At 35.0% G+C, this 27,435-nt stretch overlaps 1 protein-coding gene across 1 annotated transcript in view; it reads right to left on the bottom strand.

Moving 5' to 3' along the window:
• LOC149785647 (uncharacterized) overlaps positions 1–27,048 on the bottom strand; it is a 42,989-nt gene extending 15,941 nt beyond the window's left edge. The window contains exons 1-4 of the mRNA XM_089979477.1: positions 26,799–27,048; positions 12,340–13,892; positions 4,063–4,111; positions 469–713 (exon numbers count right to left, since the gene is read on the bottom strand). Coding sequence (XP_089835603.1) covers positions 469–713; positions 4,063–4,111; positions 12,340–13,892; positions 26,799–26,862 — 1,911 coding nt within the window. The 5' untranslated portion in view covers positions 26,863–27,048. The remainder of the gene's footprint in view (positions 1–468; positions 714–4,062; positions 4,112–12,339; positions 13,893–26,798) is intronic.
• Between the last annotated feature and the right edge of the window lie 387 nt (positions 27,049–27,435).

Below are 27,435 nucleotides of genomic sequence, written 5' to 3'. Positions count from 1 at the left end.
GAAAAACTTGTTAAGCATCACTTTAGTAGCAAAAGTATCTTATCAGATTATCTAAATAGATTATGAATAAACACAATTTCCTTGTCTACTTCAAGTGGTTTTCTAGTCATAATAATGAGGTTTTGATTAAATGCACAAGTCCAAAAATGTATAATACAGCAGCTGGAAAAACCAGTTTTGTGGTTCTAAACATCTAATAAAGCTATCTCATAAAATTATGCAAACAAACATGCCATTCAAATTTCTTTGCCTACATAGTGTTATTTTTATGAAAACTTACTAATGATGTTTTCCCCTGGGTTCTTCGGTCTCATGCATCCCACATCATGATGACATCTGAACCATCCAAAGCACATTCAATCAGTTCTGAGAACTTAATGTAAAATCAATTTTATGATAAAGTTTTCAAACTTCAAACCTACACTTGATAACTGATTTTTCTTTGAAAACATTCAGCATATGACTTACAGTTTCTTTCTCCATGCGTTTCCAATTAGCTGGGAGATCAAAGTTTCTACTGGCATTGCATGATGTTCCCAAATTCTGGATCCCTTGTTTACAATCTGATTCCATAGCAACTGATTGGTCTGGTTTGCTGTTCTCATTTGTGTCTCCTGATAACATCATGTCTGACAAGAAATCAACGTAGTCCTGTTCCAGTCTGTCCTCCAGTATTTCAACAACCATGTTAGGCAGTGAAAATTTCAACTCACCTGGGAAAGGATTCATGGTAGAATCAACGCAGATATAAATAATAACATACATGTAAGACATTAAGCTTTTTCTACGCACTAGAAGTAACCATAAATATAAGTATTACTGATTTTTCCTTTAACACAGTATCTCAAGGTATATAAGTAACTACCGAGTGAAAGATCTGATGAAAAAAGTGAAATGGGGAACAAGGCTGAACCTGAAAGTTTAATTCCAGTTATTCCAATGCCAGTCAGTCCCACTACACCTCTCCAATGATAACTCTAGTACAGTGCAGCCCAAAACATTGACTGAAGCATAAGCAAGGGCAAAAGTTACAGAGGGACCTTAATAAAATTATGAGATGAACATAAATACTGAGAGTTGGATTGGGTGGGTGTGTTAAGTGGTTGAGTACATGTACTTGTTTAATAATCAAATTGGGGGAAAATTGTCAATTAATAGCTTTTGCTCATCAAATTATTCATTTCTCTGAACAAATTACTTTTATTTCAAATGTATCTAATCTCAGAAAGATTGTTTAAAGCATAACTACTACCATGAGAACCAGCAAAAAAACTTGGTGTATTACATCACTAATTTCAATATTTAAAAAACGTTCATAATAGTAAAATACTTTAGTTGCAACTTCTTTGCTAATTAAAGCAAAATTTCTGCTCATCCTTGTGCAAGCTTGTGAGTGTCAAGTTGGCAATTTTAAGTTCAGTGTAAACATTGGAACTGACTTTTCTATAATGAATCCTAGATGTGAAACTAAGTTTTTCATGAAACTAGCACACCTTTTTTATGGTTCCTTTGCTATTACTGATTGATAAGCCATGACTAATGTGAGACTGCTATCTCTTCTTACACTGGTAACACTGGCCTGCCTTTTGACTTTGTTTTATTTTACCCCATTTATTTGATTTTATGTAAATGACTAACAAGATCATTCAATGCAGGTCAACTTTCACTTGACTGTAACAATGCAATCAACACTTCTACAAGTCCGAGATCAAAACACATTCAATACTTAATTAGGTTGTCATGGAAACGCAGGTGTTGCCATGATGGTCGATTGTGACTCTTCAGAATACTGCATTTATGATGATTAAACTGAAACTGAATTTAATGGCAAAACGTGAACACAAATTTCACTTGACAAGACTTATTTGATTGGTATTTATTTCTTAATGTACTGTCACCAGCAGGCACTACTGACATTTTGTCATTTATTGCATACCCATTTAATCTTAAATGCCTGATCTGGCATTTGATATAACTGTTGTTCAATCCATATTGTTGTATGACTCACCCGATTCAACTACTTAGGTGTTCTCTTTGATGTCCACAGGTAGATATTTTTTGATGCAGTGAATCAGAACTTTTATAAATACCAATTCATTTGAAATTTCATTCATACAGTAAAGCTAAATATATTTGGAAAGCATAAAACAGTGGATATATAATAAATACAAAAATGCTTTTGTTTTCTGTTCTGAGTTGAGGGAGAGAACTTGTTTGATATGGCTTACAAATATGACTCTACCTGACATACTTAACACATCCCTATGTCATATCAAATTTGTTCTTTCCATCAAATCAGAACAAAAAATATATGCAGTTTTGTGTATATATTATTTACAGTATAATGAGAATTGTTTTGCTTTCTACAAGAAAAGTTAAGAAAATATAAGCTTTTATTAAAAGTTGCATGAAAAAAACACCATTCTGATTCAAATTTCCAGGAACTAACTGTTTTTTCTTAATCATATAATAATATATAAAAGATTTAATTTACAATTTTTGATTATGATTTTATTCACCATAAGCAAATAGGGGCTTAATTTTGGTGTAGTTTTAATAAGAAAACATTGGATCTGTACCTACCTCTATATTATGAGCAGGTTCACAAGTCATCTGGGTCTACTATAATGAGGGAGCAGTGTACGCATGGGATTTCAACATTACCCATGTTGGACTTGCAATGGTTTGTGGAGCCTCTGACGCAGTAAGAATGTGCCCATGGCAACAGTAAAATTTTCTTCAGAACAACCAGTTCCTTTACAAAACTGTCAGTGAAGATAGCTAATGCTTCCCAGACACAAGAAATTACATTGAAAGCCCTAGTAACTTATTTAAATGACAAACAGGAACATCCAACCCCCACTCATTTTTCACTTCATGCATATTTTTTAATTGGAGAAGTAATCATTTCATTGACTTATGACTTTATAAAAATAATCAGATGAAGAACAAATTTTGAATTGTGTATCTCTAACCCATAATGACAGGGAACATTTACTACTTTAACACATTAACCCATGGAGGTTTTTGACGTTTTCGTCTGAAATTTGAGTAGGAAACACATTTTGAAAGCTATTTCTGAATACATCCTAAAATACCAACTTCCAGGTGATCTTCCAATAACATACTGCCTAGTTGTGTTAGAAACATCGTTTTTCATTGGCTATTTGGCTTGTGCATGAGCAGAAGGGTGAAAGTTGGAGTTCTTTTATTATTTGTTTTATTTTGCTTAACGGACCCATTATTTTTGTATCGAGACCACTCTTTATTCCAAATGCCCATCTTATCCTACTTTTTGAAAAGGTTCATCTGTCTGTTTGCAGTTCATACCAGTCTGCCTTTGATCTGAGACCAAAAAAGTCTAAAATCCAGACACAAATCAGATTCCGACCATGGGCGAATTTTGGGTAGAAAAAAAGAGGGTCCAAAAAATGAGGTTTTTCCCTCTGTATTTTGTAGTGCAACTAGAAATTCCAGATTTTTTTGGTATCAATGTAGAGCTACATCTGTCTACCTTTCTATAATACCACCCACTTTAGTGTATCATACATGACCTTGATGCTACAGAGCTCGGCAGTAGGCTACTACCTCCTGCCACTTAAACTCGTCACCAGAGTTAAGTGTGTTAAATGCATAAGATTACCATATATACTCACTTATAAGCTGAGTCAAACTGTGAACAACAAAGATCCTGACTGTCCATATGCCTGAAGATCCAGGTCTACCTCATTTGTTCCACTGACAGCTCCTAACAAACTGTAAAGACCCAGATCTGCTGGCACATTATATGATATAGCCAATCTGGGTCTATTCAGTTTGCAGCTGGACTTGTCATAACAGTGAGTACATATGGTAGCTATATTGCTTGTGACATCGCCAAGAGTGGATATGGTTGGCCATTGCAGCATGACAAACCCTATTGGCATCATTTTGTGGTACATGCCACAGATCACTTAAAAATCAAAATTTTCACATTTTCTTTAAGAATCTCATTCAAGGTGTTTGCATTTACTTTACTAATGTCATCCATGAAAAGATAAGTAATTCACAAGTGGTACTTACTGATGGGATAAAAACTATCACAGCTGCGAACAACACATCTTATGGACTCCTGAAAGACAATGATTAAATTGAGAATGTATTGAAAGATAGAAATATGCTGAACAAGGATACTGTAAACAGTACATTTTATGCCTGTCCGGTGCTTTTAGAGTTTTCTATGTGGGCTCTAGCGGGGGCATGGTTCAATTGCAAAATTCATTATTTTCTAATTTGATGTACCATAACACTGATTTCTGACTTTAAGATCACAGCATATAAAAGTTTCTTTCTTATCCTAAGCAATAGCATTCTTTGGTCAAGTACTGTGCAAAAATGAATTTGACTTTGAGTCACAATGACCTTGATTTGACTAAAATCAGATAGCATTATCCTTATCCTAAGTGCAAGCCATCCACAAATTACAGTCCAGATTTGTGACATACAAATGATGTCATTATGCACAAACTATTTTTTTCAGTCATAGTGATCTTGTCTTTTGACCTTATAACCCCAAATCAACATGCTTCTTGGACCTTTTAACCCAAAATCAGTTGGCTTCTTTGACTTTTTAATCCCAAATCAACAGGCTTCTTTGGCCTTTTAACCCCAAATAAATAGGCTTTACTGACCTTTTGATCTCAAATCAATAGGCTTTTTTGACCTTTTTAATCCCAAATCAATGGCTTCTTTGACTATTTAACCCCAAATGAATAGGCTTCTTTGACCTTTTAATCCCAAATCAATAGGCTTCTTTTGACTTTTTAACCACAAATCAATAGGCTTCTTTGACCTTTTAACTTTAAATCAATATGCTTCTTTGACCTTTTAACCCCATATCAATAGGCTTCTTCCTTAACCCTAGTGCAAGTCATCCACAAAGTTAGGTCAAAATAGACTGTGTAAAACTACAAACAAATGTGTCATAAAGACATACAGTTGGATAGACACATGGATCTGTGACACACAAATATCAAAACAATATATGCTCTGCCTTTTTTGTCCATGTATAAAAGCAATTAGGTGTATAACCTGATTTTTAGTTGTTTCAGTTAATGCCTGCCTAATATTAGTTGCATATACATCCAAAGTAATAAACACATAGTTGGATTCACAGCACAATGTAGGTAATTTAGTATTTAAACAATGGGAATAAAGTGCCATGCCCAAGGACGCACCATGGTAACCAAACAGGGCTGATGGACAGATAGATAAAAGGACAACAATAGACATTGTAGAATACACTTAAAGTATGTGCAAAAGGCATTCCAGATTATCTAAATGCCTGTCATAGTTAGTTTGGCACAATTTTGTTTTCCTTTAAGCTTTATGCTTTGTAGAAAAGCTGCCATTCAAACAACACTACAGTCATTCTGGTCTAAGAAAAATGAATTATTAGCAAGAAACAATGTTGTGAATTTTACAATTGCTTTCACACAATGTACCAGGGTTTGCAAGAATTTCACATGAACTCCACATTTCATTGAATCTTTTCCATAATATACATCAATAACTGACTGTCATAATTACTACAAGATAGATCCAAGCATAAACAGTATTGACCATATATACTTGTGTACAAGTCGAGCCCAACTGCAAACTGCACAGACCCAGATCTGCTGGCACATCATATGCCAACAGATCTGGGTTTGTGCAGATTATTAGGAATAATCAGTAGAACAAACAATGCAGGCTCTGATCTGAGTCATATTAATCTATGGCAGATCAGGATCTTTTTGTTTGCAGTTTGCCTTGACTTATAAGTAAGTATATACACTGTATGGTTCAAAGTGTCTTCAAGGTTGTATGCTGGTATTGTAAAATTTCAGAATATATGCCAAGTAATACATTCCACAGGAATACACAGTGACTATGATCTGATGATAATTTGTAGGGTTTCATTTTATTTTTCTCACTCTTTAGGCATTTTAAGATAAGTTATTGAAGCATTTTTTAGCATTCAGATGGTATTCTATTCCAAAAGTTTGTGTATATAGTATGACAAGGAAACATCTACTATAGCTGCATCTGTCAAAAGGAAAATAAATTAAAGATATTGTAAGAATTTTTTTGGAAAATAAGCCAAACTCGAGAAAAGGAAACACCAAAGTGAAAAAGAGACAAAAAAAACGAATATGAAAACAGAATTGCATGTTTTGTTTGAAAATGAAAGCAACAATTAACTGTAATAAGAACTTTGTACAAGAATGATACTGAATCAGTGGATTGAGTTTTGTGAAAAAAAATGGAGCCAACATTCACTTCAACTTATTAAAAAAAAAGACCTTTTTGGACCCATTTTTGAAATATTTCACAATGAAGGACTGTTGTTGATGGTGGAGACAGGCATACATTTTTCTGGGACAAATTTTCATTGAGTGTCATTCAATGGACAAAGTGTTTCATTACCTTATATATGAAAAACATCTGTGATAGCAGCCTGTGGTGCAGATAAGAAACATATCTATAAACAGGCTATAAATCAGTGTACAGAAAGTTAATATTTTTATGAGTGGACCAATGTGTACAAAATATTACCGTATAAACCTGCCTAAAAATCGAATTCATCTGCAAGTTGCATAGAATCAGATCTGCCACTGTATAATGTGCCAGCAAATCTGGATCTTATCAGTTTGAAAGGAGTAATGAGTTGAATGTGCAACACACCCTGATCTGCTAGCATATTATGTGATGGAAGATCAGGGTTTCTGTTTGCAGTTGGATCGATGGTAACTGCAAACAGCAGGAGGTTAATTTCATCTTTTGCAGACCAAACTTAACCTTCCCACTCTGAATAAATCATTTACACCATTCCTGATCCACATAATTAACTATTAACCTTTCCCCTCTATGCAAGTCACTATTAATTTTCCTGTAAGCAACTGACTAATAACTTTCTCACATCAAAATAAAACACCATGAACTTAATGTTTGATGGAAAGTATTAGAAAAAAAGTAAGGACTGACGCTTAAACTGGCCGAAATAATTTCCTGGATAGGCAAGAACAAGAAGAAAAGTATACAGTCCTTGTATCAGCAATATCTATGATTACCCCTATGGATGAGCATTCACATGAATATAGTCAGTGTATCAACAATTTCTTTAGGTATCCCCTATGGATAAGCAATGACATGCATATAGACACTGTGTCCACAATTTCTATAGGTATCCCCTATGGATAAGCAATAACATGCATATAGACACTGTGTCCACAATTTCTATAGGTATCTCCTATGGATAAGCAATAACATGCATATAGACACTGTGTCCACAATTTCTATAGGTATCCCCTATGGATAAGCAATAACACGCATACAGACACTGTCCACAATTTCTATAGGTATCCCTATGGATAAGCAATAACATGCATACAGACACTGTCCACAATTTCTATAAGTATCCCTATGGATAAGCAATAACATGCATATAGACACTGTGTCCACGATTTCTACAGGTATCTCCTATGGATAAGCAATAACATGCATATAGACAGTGTCCACAATTTCTATAGGTATCCCCTATGGATAAGCAATAACATGCATATAGACACTGTGTCCACAATTTTTATAGGTATCCCCTATGGATAAGCAATAACATGCATATTGACACTGTGTCCACAATTTCAATAGGCATCCCCTATGGATAAGCAATAACACGCATACAGACACTGTCCACAATTTCTATAGGTATCCCTATGGATAAGCAATAACATGCATATAGACAGTGTCCATAATATCTATAGGTATCCCCTATGGATAAGCAATAACATACATATAGACACTGTGTCCACAATTTCTACAGGTATCCCCTATGGATAAGCAATAACATACATATAGTTATTATATCTACAATGCCTCAAGTTTTCACCTGTGGACAAGTAATAAGAACATAACAAGTATATAGTCACTGTATCCTGAATGTATTTAATTATCCTCTGTGGATAAGCAATGACAGCAAATAATAAATGTATAGTTACAGTATCACTGAGTAGGAAATCTTAAACTAAATAATTATTTTGAACATTGTTCATACTGGAATTGAAGGGTATATATTCAGTTATAATTAGTAACAATTATGAAAATAATGTATGCAAATTATGTCACTTAACACTAATGAATGCTTCAGTGGCTGTTATATACCTAGTGGTAAAAATGAGCATTTCACAGCTTTTTTTCTCTTCTGAAAATAAACTTTTGCTTGAGCATACAAAGATTTTTTCTGTTTTATAAGGGTGCTGAAAACCTAAACATTAGATACAATCTCTCAAGTTATTTGTAACCATATTATGCTTTTCCGAAATTTCAAAGATGGTAACAATGTGAGTGCTCTGATCTGTGTTTCACAAAGCTTTTCAGAAATGAGGTCAAATTAAAAAAAACAAAACAACATTGATTGGCGTTGAGTGAAACATCGCTTCATATACCATTGACTATACTCATCTTAACTTACTGGATGAAAAGTAAATCTGGCTTAGAATGGATCTATCCAACTTTCCAATGTTGGGCACAAAATTTAAGAACTGTTTGATGAAGTTATTGCCAGTGTCTAAATGGTCAACATTCAAATTTAATTATTATTTTGATTCTTTGGATGTCAACTTATGCATCAGGTTCTTCTTAAACAACTCTCCATATTTACATGAAACAACTCTCCATAGTTACAAGAAACAACCCTGCATATTTACATTAAACAACTTCCCAGATATACCAGATACACAAAAAAGAACTCTACATATTTATATCAAACAATACTCCATATTGTATCAGACAACTCTCCATATTTACATAAAACAACTATATATATTTACATAAAGTAATTCTCCTTACTTACATCAAAAAACAACTCTCCACATCTACATGAAACATCTCTATATATTTACATGACACAACCCTCCATATTTACATAAAACATCTTTATATATTTACATGAAACAACCCTCCATATTTACATGAAACAACTCTCCATATTTACATGAAACAACCCTCCATATTTACATGAAACTAATCCCCATATTTACAAGTAACAACCTCCATATTTACAAAAAACAACTCTATATTTACATGAAACAACTCTCCATATTAACATGAATTAACATGAAACATTTCTATATATTTATGAAACAAACAGCCATATCTACATTAAACACCTCTCTATATTTACATGAAACAACTGTACATAGTTACAAGAAACAGCTATCCATGTTTACAACAACTCTCCATATTTACATGAAACAACCCTCCATATTTACAAGAAACAACTCTCCATATTTACAAGAAACAACCCTCCATATTTACATGAAATAACTGTACATAGTTACAAGAAACAACTCTCCATACTTACAGAAAAACAACTCTATATTTACATAAGACAACTCTCCATATTTACATGAAACAACTCTCCATATTTACAAAAAAATTCTACATATGTACATGAAATAACTCTCCATATTTAAATGAAACAGTTCTCCGTTATTACAAGTAACAGCTCTACATATTTACATGAAACAACTATACATATTTACATGAAACAGCTCTCTATGTTTTGCAAGAAACAACTCCATATTTACATAAAACATCTCTATATATTCACATGAAGCAACTGTCCAAATTTACATGAAACAACTCTCCAGATTTACTTGAAAATATTTTCTTTAAAGTATGCATGATTTTCACAATGATATTGAATAGGGGCACACAAAAAACCCTTGTCATCAGATGGTGAAAAGAATTGTGGTATTGGATTGCAAAAATGATTGTGGCATTGCATGGGGAAAAAAGTTGATGAGAATCAGCTGTAATCACATTATACAACAATTAATTTACAATCAGGTTGATTTGATAATAAGATTTTTATTCAGTGTACATTGTTTGCTAATGAAACATATTTGTTTAAAAAAACTTTGATTAGTAACATTATATTTTAAGCAAGCAAGCAAGCATTGTTATAGGTGTTTAAGCCACTGTATAGTTTCATGGTCATTGTAGATCCTACAAAGCATCCCTACCACATGGCCACACAGAACATAACAATATTGCAATGATCTTAGGGACGTCTTTTCTAACTTGCAGTATATAGTCAATAAAATCATATCTTACATACTCAGTCCTGTCATAATAAGAATCTGAAGCTATACATTGTAAGGCATGCACATAAGAGTAATCACCTGTTCTGTAAGCCGAATGTACAAATGAGGGAAAGGTTGATTTTCTAACAGTTTTAATGAAATGGCTTCATTTTTGTTATTGAAAACCACATATACATTTAGAAATGTTGGTAAACATTGCAGCCTTACCAATAGCAATAGATCAGGGACAGAAAAATTCTGAAAATCGGTTTGTCCCTGGCTAACCCACTCTAAAAACCAGGCTGCCACTATGACTGCATATGTCTAGTCCTACAAGAACACAAAACCGGAAACTTTTAATCAGTCTTGCCAATGCAAAACTTGTGTCAAATAAGCTTACACATTTATTTAATCCATTTAACAGGAGGCAATAAAAAGGATAACCGAGCACAGTTGTTTTGCTGTCGATCAGCTTTCTGTTTGCCATCCCTACCACAAATGTATCCAAAGTTTACATTTATCTGAGTTCACATCTATCTTTACAGTTCAAGTTATTGTTAATCCAATGATATTAATCCAGTGTCTAAACTGTCAGGAAAAAGTAATCCACATGGGATATCTGTTTAGACATTAAACAAAAATCCAACACAGCATGCAACAGCAACTGTGATTGGATGATTATTTAAACCTGCCATATTCCTTTAGCTAAAGTTAGCCAACAGTAAAATATGTCATATGCTCTAAAGCAAATGCCCATTTCTTCAAGGTCAGTGAGGATGCATACTAGATCATAAGCACTAAGCATGTCAAACCAAAGATGAAATATACCAGTACCATATGTTGGTGTATTGACAAAAGTTGTTTCTGTAAGAGTTTACCCATCGGGCTGGTAGAATGGACTGTGATTCCTTAATCAGACACTGAGGACATGCGAGGATTAGTGTGGCCTCTAACTGATCAACCATAGATTTATATAATTATATAAAGATGTTCATAGACGTTGCTGTTGCAGACATGCCAACCTTTAGAGAGGAATAAGTGTGATTATTACTGGTATAAGTGGCAAGAAAACATAAAAAGTGTAATCTATATATCACATACTGTAAGCACAGGAAACTGAAAAATGAATATTGAGTTTGCTATTAACCTGGTTAAAAGCCACAATTGGGAAAAATCCATATGGATTAGTAATAGAAGCAAAAACAAAACATACTGACAACTAAAAAAAGGCAGTTATGCTTTCTCCCAATAAAATCTGGCTCAAATTGACAAACATAAAAACCCAATAAGAACCTGATGCAGCAATGTCCAACAATGGAATTACATGAAGGTGGGAATGCATGGATTGACTAATTAATAATCAATTAAAAGAGTTTAACTGAATGGTCAGAAGTCAATCCCAATCAGTTTTATACAGCGGAAGAATACTATTTCCTGTTTACGCAGATATCGGTTTTCTTTGTAATAAACTGTTTTGAATGTCAAAACTTGTCAAGTGTTATATACGGCTAATATAATAGAAAATACGGAGTATAGAGGGAGGTCTACAATAGAAAAATGTACTCTTACACTATCCTTTTAAATCAGTCTTCTTTTTTTTAGAATATTCATAAATTTATAAGACGTAAGAACCTAAAGATAATAATTACATTATTTTATTGCTTCATTTTATTTTTATGTACCAAAAACAAAAAAACTTATTAAAAGGCAAGCATAAGACACGGATGAAAAACTTGTAATCATTACGACAAAAGCGCAATGGCTGGCAAAAAATTTTTTAACCAATAACAGCTTCCTATGACCTTGACCTTCAAAACTTTTACCATAGGTTGACTCCAGATGGATGGATAGATGAATGCTGTATTGCCTTTTGCCAAAATGAGGTAAAGGCCACAGAAATGTGCAAACATTTTAGAAGGCAAAAGATTCTTGGCTGGAAGATTTAAAGTTGAAATGTATTGATATAAAGAAATTGATTTACATAAAGTCATGGGTTCTGTAGAACACACAGCCTCACCTATGACCTGTGCTATGATGTCTCTGACTCACAAATATTAATATAGAATTTTACATTGATGCAGCTACTGCTGTCACAGTTTCTACCAAAAAAGTGATACATGTGGCTCACCATGCAGCTGCAGATGGGACAATGACAAAGAGTATGGTAAATGTAAGCACAGAATTAAGGAATATTAATACAATTCTGGCAAATATATTAAAATATTTTGAGGCAGACCTTAGTTTTCCCAGTAAGAAGCAGCTTTGCTTTTTCCTCCAGGCACTTAGCACAAGTAGCATGGCCATTCGGACACCGTGAATACTTCTCATAGGTCAGCGAGATGGAGCACTGTGCACAAGCAGATATTTCAACAATCCTGCTCCCTGAAGCCATATTTGCCCTACTGGGGCTCGTGGCTTCCTTGGGATCACTGAAACACCTCTTCTGTTTCTTTGGTGGAAGATGGTATGGTTTAGAACTCTGAGTATAATCAGGGCTTAGCAAATGTTTTGTTGAAAAAAAACCTGATCTGTCCTTAGATGATGATGCCAACACACAAGGACTGATATTTTCAGTTTTGATGCTGACTGAGGTTACCTGAATGTTGAGTGAGGATGCTGAAGTAGCACTGGTATTAATACCTGTACCTGAGCACGACACACCTGGGTCAATTTTATAAGGGTTTGAAAGACTTAACGACAGTTCTGTTTGCATTGGCTGCAAATTCAGATTTGTTGCACTTCTCCTGTCAGATCTTGAATGACAAACATGACTTGTGAAAGCACTGTGGGTTGAAAGACTTGTTGGAGTGACTGAACAGAGACTAGACATGCTTCCGCCTGGCAGGCCAGTTACGGTCTTGGTCAATGGTGGCATGGTGGCACTGGATCCAGCAGAAGAGGTTGCAATTACTGCAGTGTTTGACACATCGGCTATTTGTGATGAGGGCTGCCCACCATCACCCATAATGCTTCTACCAGAGCTGCTTCCTCCTCCAGTTCCTTGAGATAATGTTGTTGACCAAGAAGGATCTAATGTACTAAGGAGAATATGACTTGCCGTGAATGAGTCCATCAGAAAACTGTTGCCTACTGAGGTCTTTGGAATAGTACTAGATGGGTTCAGAGGATCTGCTAATAGAGAGTCAATAGTAAAACTAGCAGATGTTGATTTTGAATTAGATGTTTCATTTCCTGTTGATGAACTGACAGTTCTTCCAGTTGTTGAAGACTGTGGAAAATGTTGCTGTTGCTGAAAGTGGGATAGGTTTTGGGTCAAGAGCGAAGAACTGCCTGTTGATGAAACATCTGAACTGTTTTCTAACTGGTTAACATCAGACACAGATGCACTTGACCCCAATGAACTCTCCCCTTTGGAACTTGACAGCAAATATTGAGAGAGTATAATTTTATTATCAGATGATGAAACATCCATTGATGTGTCATTACTACAAGATGCAATATCTGTGTTTCTTGATGCAGACAAATTTTTAACATCCTGGTTTTCTGAACTAGTTATGGGATGCTTGGATGACAGATCCAATGGTGAGGTGTCCACATGTACGTTTGTGAGAGAAAGACTGGTATTAAATTCACTACAGAAGCTGAGATTATGGCCCATGTGTTGCTGTGCAGCACTACCTGAAGAGGAGCCAAATTCTGAGGTTACAATAACACCAGTGGCCATTGCTGAAGACTGTTCACTTTTGATTTCTGAGAGAAAAATGACATCATCACTGTCAAGTTCAATTTCTTCGCTCACAAACATAACATCATCATCATCTTCATCATCTGAAATGAGAAAAAAGTTTACTTATATAACTTAGCAGTGGTGGCTTTCAGTCTTGAAGCTTCTGATTAGAGTGTTCCTGCTAGTCAAAAACAGAATCCGACTCTTGTTTCTTCTGTGTACTAGAAATGTGACCCTAAACTTTGCTTTTAAAAATTCACTGAGATATACATGCATGATAAACATACATACTAACCTACAGTAAAGTTATAACACACCAAATAGACCAAGATCTGCCGCCATATTAAGTGAAAACAGCTCTGGGTCTGTGCAGTTTACAAATGGACTTAACTTATAAATAACACAGTAAATAATTGTACATGCATCTCAGCAGTGGAAAATACTAACTAAATGATTGTATGTATTGTCTGCAATTTTTCGTAAGATATAAAGTTTTATACACCATTTCCATTAAAGTACTTCATAAGATATGTTTTATACACCATTTCCATTAATGTACTTCATAAGATATAATGTTGTAAACACTATTTCCATTAAAGTACTTCATAAGATATAATGTTGTAAACACCATTTCCATTAAAGTACTTCATAAGATATAATGTTTTAAACACCATTTCCATTAAAGTACTTCATAAGATACAATGTTGTAAACACTATTTCCATTAAAGTACTTCATAAGATATAATGTTGTAAACACCATTTCCATTAAAGTACTTCATAAGATATAATGTTGTAAACACCATTTCCATTAAAGTACTTCATAAGATATAATGTTGTAAACACCATTTCCATTAAAGTTCGTCATAAGATATGTTTTAAACACCATTTCCATTAAAGTACTTAATAAGATATAATGTTGTAAACACCATTTCCATTAAAGTTCGTCATAAGATATGTTTTAAACACCATTTCCATTAAAGTACTTAATAAGATATAATGTTGTAAACACCATTTCCATTAAAGTACTTCATAAGATATAATATTGTAAACACCATTTCCATTAAAGTACTTCATAAGATATGTTTTATACACTATTTCCATACTAATTCCTTTTAGTATTCTAAGTTTTCACACTGAGAACATTTTTCCCTTTCAAATTAAAAATAAAATAGGTGTCAAAGAAAATGATTTAGTTTCCAATGTAATTAAGGTGCACTTGCTAAAATATAAACTGTGTGTGAAAACTAGATATGAAAAGTATGACAAATGTCCACATTTTTTTACATTAAAATACAAGTGTGCTCTTTATCTGACACCCCACCCCATCTCACTCAATCCCTTTGGGCTGCATCTATGATGGATCTGAAACTCATGAAACATAATACCAAATATGATCACTCTCTCTTGATCAATGTGGATGGAGTCCATATTACAAGCTTTACTTTCCTGCCACCCATCCCATCCCCTTCCCAGCCCCAAGCTTCATCCTGGACCCAAAACTGTATTGCTGTCTACACATCTTGTGAAAACACCAGCCAAATATAAACACTCGGAAAGGAATCTGGGGTAGACATAAAACCGACATATCAATATTTCACATGGAGAAAGATGCAATGACAATGGATGGACAAGATTCACCAGTTACCACAATATATTTACTGTACAAATGTGCATGAATAATGAAAGCTGAAGAAAAATAAATCCAGACAAAAATTTTAGAAATGGTGCTGTGGAGAGAACTTTTATTTATCTATTTCATGCCAAACTGGCTGGCAATGAACAATCTCTGAACTCACCCAACTTCAATACTGTATGCAGAATATACCTTGATGTACTACCTAACATCAAATCAGTGAAGATCTTAACAGTAGTTTGAATCACGGATAAGCTGCTTAACTTAATGGATTAAATGAGTCTCAGAAACCCATCATACATGTATTCCTTGGACAGGATTACACTAAAACAGATGTAAGCCAATTGGAGAATACATAATACACAAACAACAGGAGCAAATTGTTCTGCATGTACCCAAATGGAGCTAATTGTTTCATATGTAGATTAACATTATGGAGCTATGTTCATACAATTTTCAGTGTGCTCTTATTCTTATTAGCTTTAATCATATGAAATATACTCTTTATGATAAAATTTCAAAAGCACAATGGCTATATTAAACTGAATACGAAATAGTACTACCATATGTACTTGCTTATAAGCCGAGTCAACCTGCAAAAATCAATGTTCCTCATCTGCTGAGGCACAATGCACCTACAGATCCTAAAACACAGGCATGTTAAAAAGAGTAACTTTCGGTGACCCAACAATTATTAAACTGTTATAAAGTACTATGATTGATTTTGTTATTATTTTGCATATGCATATTTTCTGATTTCTCCAACACGAAGTTAAATAAAGGTAAATACAGACTTCATAATTCGCAGGTTGGTTGAGTTCACCAGGGAGACCATGCTGAACTATAATGTACAGTACTTACACAGTGCAAAGCATTCACAGCGTCACTTAAATCCTTACTTATTCCCAAACATATTAGATGCATATTATGTTTTATTCATTGTTTTGACCAAACTGCATTCTTCCAGATAACATTTCAGCTAGTCCTTAACAGCTGTTTTATTTACGATGAATCACATGCTCACGATTGACTCATTTTCAATGATATAAGCGATGCTACAAATTGAGGTAATATTTTTAAAAAGGTATGTACGTTTAATTGTACAAGGCACATAACCATCATAATTTACATGTACACGAAGAGTGGTAATAATAAAGGCTAAAATTCTCATAGTTCAACTAAGATCAACATCAATCAATTTTAGTTTTGTGTTTTAGCTGAACAAACATCATAACTTTCCATACAATGGAAAGCTTGATGTTTCGACGAATCCTATGTTGATAATCTGCTAATTTCTTTCGTTTTGCGACAGAAGTACAGGCAAGATAATCATTAAAACCCTGAAGCTGGCTCGTGATAAGCAGGAATTTTGACCAGTAACTAGTCAGGTACACTGATGTGTAATTGCCTTTTATTCCTTAATATTAGTACAACTACTGTAGTTTTGTAAAATGGGGTCAGAGGCATACCTATGAACTTTTCAAAAGCCAAGTAGGGAGACTGAATAAAATTAAACAGAGACTTGGACCTAAAATTGGGAGGTTTTTCATGGCATTTTTAAAGCACTGTTTTCACTCAGTATTGATCGATCTTCCTGGTCCAATATGCATGAAATTTGCAAAAAGACTTGCTGTTTCTCCCTGTGACGTGCCCTATTTTCATATTCTGGTCAGCTGTGGTCAAACTGCAGAATAGCTAAAGATTATCAGTAGTCTTAAATAAACAAGCAAGAAAGCCAGAGCAACTAATTAAAAGTTAATCCCTATCCATGTAACTATTTTGTGAAAACGATTGGCCCTCCACCGTAATTCAAAGAAACCACGTTCTACACTATTGTGTTACGCAAGCACCAATAAAGCAATAAAGGATTCTCAATTTTGTTGAACTAATGGTACTAAAATAGCCAGCCTCATGGTACCATACTTTTTTCCCCTCTTTGTATATCCGACCTAATTCCCTTATTGTCAAACTTGTAATGCATTTAGTATTGTTTATTATACAACATGTATTCTGAATTAGTTTTTTGAGGACACATTTGCTGCGTGGTATTTTCATTCCTTTTAATTTAACGATGGTAATTATCATTGGTATATATGGTATAAAAATGCCAGGTGTTCACCCATGCAAGTTTCTTTCATGGGAATGGCACTATAGCAGATGGACAGCATTCATAGTGACCATTCTTGGGTATGAAATTAATTGTGGAAGATTTTAATGTTGTGGTTTACTTTTCTGTTCTGGTTTTTTTTTTATTATTGTAGTGGTAAAAAAAAATCATTAATTTATGTGAATACTATTTAAACTTAACATTCTATTAGTGAAAAAGCCAATTCTTTATAGAAAAGTAATTATTTCGTCACAACAATAACTCACAGGTGATACAACAGAATATGTCAGACTTTTCTTGTTTAGAAGAAATAAAGTCGAAGACATAATGTAATAATCGAGAGTTCTCTGCAAAAATCAGAAGTTATTATGAAATCGGGACGTAGACGTGGAGCAACCCCAAAAATCGGAGTTTTTTCCCCTCACAGTGTGAAAGTTAACAAGTACGGTGTAAGGTCGCTGACATCAAACTACAACTCAGCTTTTACAGTATTAGCACAGAGCCGTACTGTTTGTTCGTTGTATTGTCATACTGGGATTACATTTAGGTATGTACAACTTCAAAGCAAAGTATAAATGTAATTACCGGTGCACTGATATAAAATGTTCAATGCAATATTGCATAAACAAACAATAATCAAGTCAAATGGGAAAGACTTGTTACAGCAACTCGCGATTGCTAAATTCTTGTCATAGTTCCATCAAATTATACACAATACTAAATTAGGCAGAAACAATAAGAGAACAGAAAATTAAATAAATTACTTTTCAAACAAGTTTATACCATTTCTTTTTAATTATCATGCACAACAACCAAGATAAGTATACATGTATTTTTTAAAAAATATAACTTTGCCTAAATAAATTGATTTAGAACTTGTGCATCTTGAGATGTCTCGAGGTTGTAGGTCGGCTTATACGCGGGTCATGCACTTTTCAGTGTTTATACCTGTTCAGCTTGGGGGTTGGCTTATACGCAAACAGGCTAATATGCGAATATATATGGTACATTAAAAATCCAAATCACACACACAAATTGTTTGTACCAACCAATATCTTCTTTTGATATGTGTAATAACATCAGAATTAAAATCAACAGTCCATATTGACTGCATTTTACTGGACTGCTGATGAGATGCATGAGTGATGCTATCAGATGGGTAGGTGGAGGTTTCAACACTGAGGAACCTATAATGCTATTTAAAGAGGGCTTTTGAAAAAATGAGAAGTCACAAGCAACATTCATGTCAGGTCTCACTGGATAGTTTCATATTTTGACACCCCGCTAATTTTTAAGGTAGAAGGCATGAGCCTAATTATTACAAGCCTAGCATTTATAAATTCACACATAAGCTAAATCTGTAATGTGGTTTAGATTTACTTTGAGTTAGGCTTGGAAATGGGTTGGCTTGTTGGTGACTGCCTGTCATAGTTAGATGAGCACTGGAGATCATATGCGTAACTTGGCTTACGTATTTACATGTGTCTGCTACAGAGGTATGCTAATTTGTTATAGTACTAGTAAACTTTAGTCATGCATAAGGCACATACTGATTCTTTTAGCTGCCTTGTCATAGGAAAATATTCAAAATAGCTGTCTCCTGTCAAAAATGAATGTAAACTTATAAGGTTGGTGGCAGTGTTGGTTCAGTATAAACACCACTAGTTGCATCAGGAATTAACCTGATTACTGCAGTCCAAATCTCACACATATGCTTTCTACAAAAATCATTAGTTTGTTTTTATTTGTATCTCCAGTGTAAAATTATTCTCATTTTTCTGCAATAGGCCATTGTTGGATGAAAATTCACCAGATAAACTGTCCAGTGAGACCTCAGTTACAGACACTTCTTATAGTGTCAATGAGAAATACTGGCACAGCTCTCTGTAGGACTTTAAAAACAGAAAGCCATGACCTAAATTCCTCATATGGTACAGTAAGTAGAGTACGAGTCCATGACATGGAAAACAGAAATTCAGGTCAAAATTTCCCCAGAAACTATGCATGAGACCAGTATACTGAAAACAGACATGCAGGGCCACATAAAGCTATTAGTCCAGCATACAGAAAGCAAGATCAAATCTTGAAAACTTGGAGTACCCAAAACTGAATGTCCTGGAAGCACGGACTTTGCACAACAGAAACCTCTGCATGAGTATATTACTGATTTACAAACTTAATGTGGTACCACCTAGATAATTAATAATTATTTTAAAAAAATTAATTTAAAAAACTGTTTTACCCTTAAATACTCACATGCAGATATATGTTTTCTAAAGTTTAGAAACACACAGGGTATCAAAGATCTGAATTTCACCTGATTAATTAATTAACTGTCTAATGTAATGTTTATAAATTGACCTGACTCAGCCAGAACCATTCAATTATGTACAATGATTCAGTGACATCATTGAGGTTCTGTCTGATTTAGCCAAACACATCAAGTCCTGGTTGATCTAATTTGGTACCAACTATGCACTGGCATTATGTTTTGATGAGTGCAAAGGAAAACAATGATTCACTTTTACAAAATAAAATGAAATAAACTTAAAGCCTTGTAGTACCTCTATTTGCTTATAAGTAAACCCTGATTGCGACTAAGGAACTGATTATACATAAAGAACAGGGCACAGGAATTATCAAATTTCACCCTTATGTGCAGCAGCTTGCATGTATGTACTTGAGGTTAATTTCAAATATACTCTTAACAATAATTCTGAGGTTGCCCCATGGCAAATTTCTTAACTTAGGGCTATGGTGTGACTTTTTCAACTATTATTGTTTACTATCTAAAGATAGGCTATATTTGTGAACTAGGTGTTTCGGGCTTGTGTTGTTCTTGAAGTTGATGTCAGGCATGTACACCATCCATAGTTACTCTGCAGTATGTTGATAGGGAAATACCAATAGTCAGTTAGGAAGAGATAGCCTCCCATAGCAGTAAACACATGGGTTTGGGGCAAGTAGAATATCTCAAATACGGCTTGGATGACAACTATTTTCAGTTGCATCAGTCTGTTTAGTACATACTATTTTGCAGAAATATCATCTAGGAAAAGGGCTTGTGTTTGTACTGTCAGCATCACATAGTGTCCAAAAATGACCTTTGTTTTAATATAGGTATCCAAAAATATGGACCTTTTTGACCTCAATTGTGTATTTGATTTTTTATGATTTTTTATACTAGGTCGCTGATTGTGGCATTAAATTTGTACATAAAAACTGGACCCTGTCCCCTAAATACTAGTGGCAGTAGATAGGACTGATGTCAATAAACATAATTATTTTGAACAATTTGATAAGATATGCATTAATCAATGGCTAATATCTCAGATTCAGTTACTATATATACTTGCTTATTCCAACTGCAAACAACAAATATCCTAGTCTTCTGTAGTATAAAGCACCTGCAGATCAGGGTCTATACTGTTTGTACTACTGGTTACTTCTAACAAAACTGCAGTGACCCAGATCTGCTGACATAAAATGTGCCAACATATCTGGGTCTGTGCAGTTTGCAATTGGACTAAACTCATAAGCGAGTGTATACGGTATTCACTTATCAATGTCTACACATGGTTAGCCAGGTAGGAAATGACATGAAAGTTAGCATTTTTTTCTTTATTGGATATTGTATATTAATTAACAGGCACAATTAACTGACTCTAATGGCAGAGGTAAGTTGCATTTTGGGACTCATGGGATGATAGGCTTAGTATTTGGCACCAAATAAAATGCATGTCTTTAGGCTCTCCAGTGGTAGAAGTTTGTATGTCCTTTAGACAATTCGTCCCCAAGTAAAAGCACATGCCTATACTGATCAGTGCCATCACAAACCTACCTAGGTTCAAGTAAGGCCTGGCCAATGTCGGTATATGAGAAAGTTTGCCAGTAGCTTCATGTAGGGTGGTGGTTCTTCCTCCACCAGTTACATTGGCTGCCATGTACAGCCTATCATATACTGAAAAAATGGCATTAAACCAACAAAAAGACCAAACCAAACCTGGAGAAGAAGTCAGGCATATAATATGTTGAGATGTCTGCCAATGGGAATGCTGTTAATTGATACTGTTTCATACTGCTGCATGTAAGTACTGAAATTCTGTATTAATTTAGCCCTTGTACTAAATGTTATATAGTCTTGGTATGTGCATGATTCAAAGTAGGCATTCAATACAGTTGTTGTACATTTCTTTAATAACGTCAGGCTGTTCACTACAATTATTTCTCTTCACTTTTTTTATTTCACACAAGTGATTTTCAACTGGATGCTATAAACGGCTTTCCCAAGTCAAGCTGACTAGAAAACTGAATCTACCTTTGGATGATTTGAGCTTGCCCCAAAGTGAACCTGCCCTTGGGTGAAGTGAGCTTGCCTCAAACTATGGCAACAAAATATCACGATCAAGGTAAAAAATTAAGTAAAATAAAGTTGAGGTTGTTGAAAGAAAATTGCATTATACTTTCTTTTTTGACAGTTTTGTTTGCACCTTAAATAGGACATGTAGGCACGATATTATAACTCCTAACATCAGGTCCGGCATGCAGAATCGGCTGGTCCACTGGAATCTTATTATGAAATATCATCAGGACAACCAGGAACCATTCTCAGTAATGATTGTAATATCAAATGCATACCTTTGAGATACACATTTCTGTTGTTCTTGGCTTTGGGGTGAAACATGTCTTTGTTGTTTTAGGGTTTGGAGTAATAGATGTCTTTATTATTTTGGGGTTTGGAGTAATACATGTCTTTGTTGTTCTTGGAATTGGATTGATACATGTATTGTTGTTCTTGGCTTTGGGGTGGTACGTCTTTGTTGTTCATGGGTTTGGGGTGGTACATGTCTTTGTTGTTCTTGGAATTGGATTGATACATGTATTGTTGTTCTTGGCTTTGGGGTGGTACATGTCTTTGCTGTTCTTGGGTTTGGGGTGATACATGTATTTGTTGTTCTTGGAATTGGATTGATACATGTATTGTTGTTCTTGGAATTGGATTGATACATGTATTGTTGTTCTTGGCTTTGTGGTTACACGTCTTTCTTGTTTGTAAGTTTGGAGTGACACATTTCTTTGTTGTTCTTGGGTTGTATGAGTGATACACATCTTTGATATTCCAGTGTCAGTGCAGAAGGCTTTGTGGTTGTATATATGCAGATCTTTTTTCCACTAGTTACCTTGTCATTTCTTCTTGTTCTTTTAGTAATTATGTTTTGTTGCAAATATGCACATTTTTCTTCTTTTTCTCTAACTGTGGGTGCAGGTGTTTCTTGGACTTAGTGAAAGGGTCCAGGTTCAAATTTGGGTGTTTCTTGGACTTAGTACAAGGGTCCAGGTTCAAATGTGTGTGTTTCTTGGATGTAGTACAAGGGTCCAGGTTGAAATTTGGGTGTTTCTTGGAAAAGTACATGGGTCCAGGTTCAAATTTGGGTGTTTCTTGGACTTAGTACAAAGGTCCAGGTTCAAATTTAGGTATTCTGATTCTGATGCATATATATGTTCTGTTGTGTCTCTTTATTCAAGATCAGGGTCATATGATGGTCTGGATTTGGGTCTACATCGAAGTATATGCCCTATCATGTGTTCTAACCATAATTCCTTGCTTTATTCAGTGTAATCTTTTCATATGTATTAACCACCTATGAAGAATGTTTCCACTTAGCATCGGTCACGTATCTCTTTCCAAACTTCCTGAGTACTAGTTTAGACCATTCAGTGTCCATCTGTTTTGGATCTGTCTTTGATGGTACTTTCAACATGTAATCTTTCCAGTTGGGGAGCCTGTTAACAGTCAAATACATTGAATTCATTAAGATCACTTGATGATTTGGTTCTTTAAAGTACTGAGGTCGTGTTTTCATTGCTGACTTGGGTGGTGCAATACTTAAGACGTCTGCATCAAGCCCCTGGGTACTTTCTGCAGTCACATCAACTTCTTTTCCCACTTTCTCAGATGCCCTCCCTGGAATCTTTCCATCTGTGCTTGCAAGTGTTTAATGACATAGGCTGACCTGAAAATTGGATAAGGTTCTTCTGTTCCCACCACTGCTGCTGTGATTTTCACAACTGTCTTAACTTCTACAGTTTCTGTGGTCTTGGCTACAAGTTCTTTTGTTTGTTTAATTAGTGATGCAAATGTTTGCTCAAAGTACTCAATGAAGTTTTCCTGTGCAGTTTGTCTTAAATGTAACATATATTTGATATGTTTACAGACAAGTTTATAACCGCCAAGAAGTTCCTGGTGTTCACCAGCACAATTTATACATTTACCATCGTTGATAAATTGTCGAGTCCAAAACCCACATGATATTATCTGCAAGTTCAGGTCAAGTCATTTGTGAGAAAACTATGGGTCCTGGGTGACCTCTGCAAACACATTCCAAAACTCATCCATGACGAGTGGTTGGCAGCACACCCGGTCCAATGGCTGTTTGCAAGGTTATGCATATCAATACCACAAAATATCAACATCTTGCAGTTGTCCCAGATCATTGTAGATCACATCTGTGTTTTTGTGTCAATCTTGGGACTCTGATCAGTGACTGACAAATGCAACACAATGACCGATGAAGAATATGCCCATGTCTTTGATCGACTTAGGTGGTGCAATGGTATATACATACAGTATAATTCTGCCTCTCTCGTCCCTTTGATACCAGTTTTGTCATGTGTAGTTGATTTCAAAACAAAGCCTGAAGCCTTTAAAGAGATAAGCTCATTTTCCTTCCAGTGCTGTTGTGTGACTAATTGCTGGTGCATGAAGCAATAAGAATTAGGCACACCTATTTCTTTTTCATAGATGTTAATCCAAGCTATTTTCTTGTTGCTCAAAACAAACAAATAACCTTTGTTTTTTTTGGGGGGGGGGGTTGGGGGGGGTCCCTGAGGGACTAGCATGGTTTGGATTTTGCTGCTTTTGTTTATGGATGAGTCGTGTGATCTTATGAGCCATGTTGAAGCTGATGGCATTCACTCAAAATTTTACGCAGTGCATCTAAATAAATTCAATACCTGTATTTCTTTTATAAGTGAACTCTGAACCTAAGTTGTTAAATGTGCATGGCTTAAGTTGGTGGATGAGAGCAACAGTGGTGGAAAGGGATTACCAAAATGAGAGTTTTCTCTGACCCATCCCACCTCATATATTTTGACATTTATGTCGGAGAGCCATACGCTCAGTGAAAAGTTGGAATTCGCTGTCACCTGAAGAAAGTCAGATTCATGAAGCATACAGCACTTGTCAGCAACATATTTTTTAATCATGTGACTGGCATATGATCTCTACACAATGAATATATTTTTCTCCAAGTTGTCCTAACCGCAACATGTTTTGGTTGTTCTTGTTTGAATAATTATGTTGAGAATTAAATATACTTTAGTTCCTTTTACCAACATACTGTGACTTTCACTTAATACTTTCAAACTTTTTGAACAACAAAATTGCAAAGAGATTTGTAACTGATATCAAGTGATCCATGGACCTCAGATGTCATAGACATGTAGGTTGCAAGATTTTAGTCATGTGACAAGCAACATGTGACAAGCTGTATGTAAATGAGGAGTACCAGGTCCAATTACATCAATGCTAAAAGTTTCATCTCATCTGTTGGCAGACTAAAGACACAGCGAATATTATAATAAAAATGTCTGAGAAACTAAATCAGCTCCCTATAAATTTCATGTAAGTATGGCTTGCTGTAAGGTTATTTAAGTTTGCTATGCCAATTAGTAAACTGATATCTTAAGCCACCACCATACCATGGTGGCAAGTTCCCACTTTCAATATGTAATTGGGTCTGACCCCACACCCTACTATATTGAAAAGGTTCAGAGAAAACTCAGACTATGGATTACAATACTGTTATGGTATTGATATGTGATGTTGTTTAGTATGAACTCAGTTCCTGTAAATATCAGAAACAAATCAATAAAAATTTCTTGCTTTAATGTATTGTTTACAGAATAATTTCCACTACTTGATGCAAACGATAAACCAAGCATTAATGATATTAGTTGATTATTATTTGCACTGGTAAAATCTGATGTTGTAAAAACTTTTTACATCCTTGCCGGTATGATGTACTGGCATTGTGCAACCCTAGCGTAATCTCTGATTTGGTGTGAATGCACATACCACAAAGAAGACTTTATCATGTCTTCTAAAATATTTATTGATTTACTGAATATAGGCAGTTGCTAGTGGCAACGTTGCCAGGGTAAATCCCCAGACCCCAGCACCTAATGATATCAATGATGTATATATAATTCAAAGCAATTAAAGAAACCAAAACCAGCATACTTTCTTGTCGTTGTCTTTTGGGTCTATCACTCCCATGACTATTCTCTTTCCATATATATATGTGTGTGTGTGTGTGTGTGTGTGTGTGTGTGTGCATGTTAACAGAACCACCTAGTCCTACAGTGTAAGACATAGCACATGTTTGTTTTGTTTAAGTGCTGACACCCAAAACATAAATATCAGTGTCAAGGTCTTACCTGTAGGGCCAAAGAACCACCATGCTCCCTCAATTTCTAAATGTAGTACTATGTTCATGTCAGGGTTTTAGTTTCCAGGAATCATGTGTTTATCTTCTGGGTGCTTAAGTCTTGATTTTAACTCGTTGAGGTAAAAGTACACTTGCATCCAATAACTGGAGAAAAGGGTGGTTTTTAACTGTACTCTTAAAAATTCCAAAGCCTGGGTAGGTCTTTAGTCTCTAATCTGAAGATATCCTAAATGTGTCATTTAAATGGGTCTCCCCAGCGATGAATATATCGCCAGTCGTATTAAACTGTTTATAAATTCCTGAGTGAATGTTCTTAGGGGTAACTTAGGGGCCTTTTAGGAATGGTTATCAAACATCATTTTTTCATTCCAGAGTGTACTTTTTGCTTAAATGTTATTGTTTGTATGTAATGACATAAAACTCAGCGAATGAGAATACTACCTGTTTATATTCATGGTGATGGAACTGTTAAAATCTGTCCCCCATAATGACCCCCACCCACCTCACAGAAAGCCCACATTCTTGTTTACACTTCCTCGACACAATTTTCCCCAATCTAAAACCAATTCTGCTGTTACAAATATATACAATATAAAAATAAGTGTGTATGTATTTTCCGACCAGAATGGCCACCGACTTCTTCCATATAGATGGACTGGGGCCTATGGCCTAATTACAAAATCGATACGTCATCCAGTTTCATACAAACAATAAACACAAATCCAATAAAATAAAAAAAGGAACAGGAAGATCTCACCGTCAGATGCAACAATAATCGGGCTTGACTCAGAATCTATTGAACTGGATTCTTCTGCCGCCATTTCTAATGTCTGCAAACTACTTCATCGCGTTAATCTGACAGAAAAATACAAAAAGGTTCAACACTATCAGGCATACACAGAACTTGAACTTGAACCATTAGCCTAATCATTAGGGGGTCATTTTACAGGAAATAACGTCTACATTCGGGCTCTCTCTGCTATTTCTGCGAGACAGTAGATACCAAGATATGACCCGTAGGATTGACCTCGAACTTGCGAATAAACGTCACAGTGGGACAAAAACAGTCGCAACTTTGAGGTCGATCCTACGGATCATATATCGATACTGTGTCGCTAGCTACCATTCGAACTACTTAAGATATTTTCGAAACAAGGAAGTTACGAATGTTGAACTATATTTGTATTCGTAACTTCTGGGTTAATCCTACTTGTTTTTTCAATCGTATAAATAGTAGAATTAATCCGAATAGCTCAGCTTTCCTTTTTAAGTGGAGAAACTTTCAGCGAATAAAAAATGTATTATTTTTCTGTAAATTACTGCGTCAACAGGTATCCGAGGCATACTATTTTTCTGGCAAAAATAGCTAAACATCTTCCGAATGTGTGAAACAT

This window comes from Sinohyriopsis cumingii, chromosome 13 (genome assembly GCF_028554795.1).
Source record: "Sinohyriopsis cumingii isolate HCF-2022 chromosome 13, ASM2855479v2, whole genome shotgun sequence".
Taxonomy (NCBI): Eukaryota; Metazoa; Mollusca; class Bivalvia; order Unionida; family Unionidae; genus Sinohyriopsis; species Sinohyriopsis cumingii.
The sequence above is the reverse complement of the archived record's forward strand: the minus strand, read 5'-3'. Positions and strand labels throughout refer to the sequence as shown.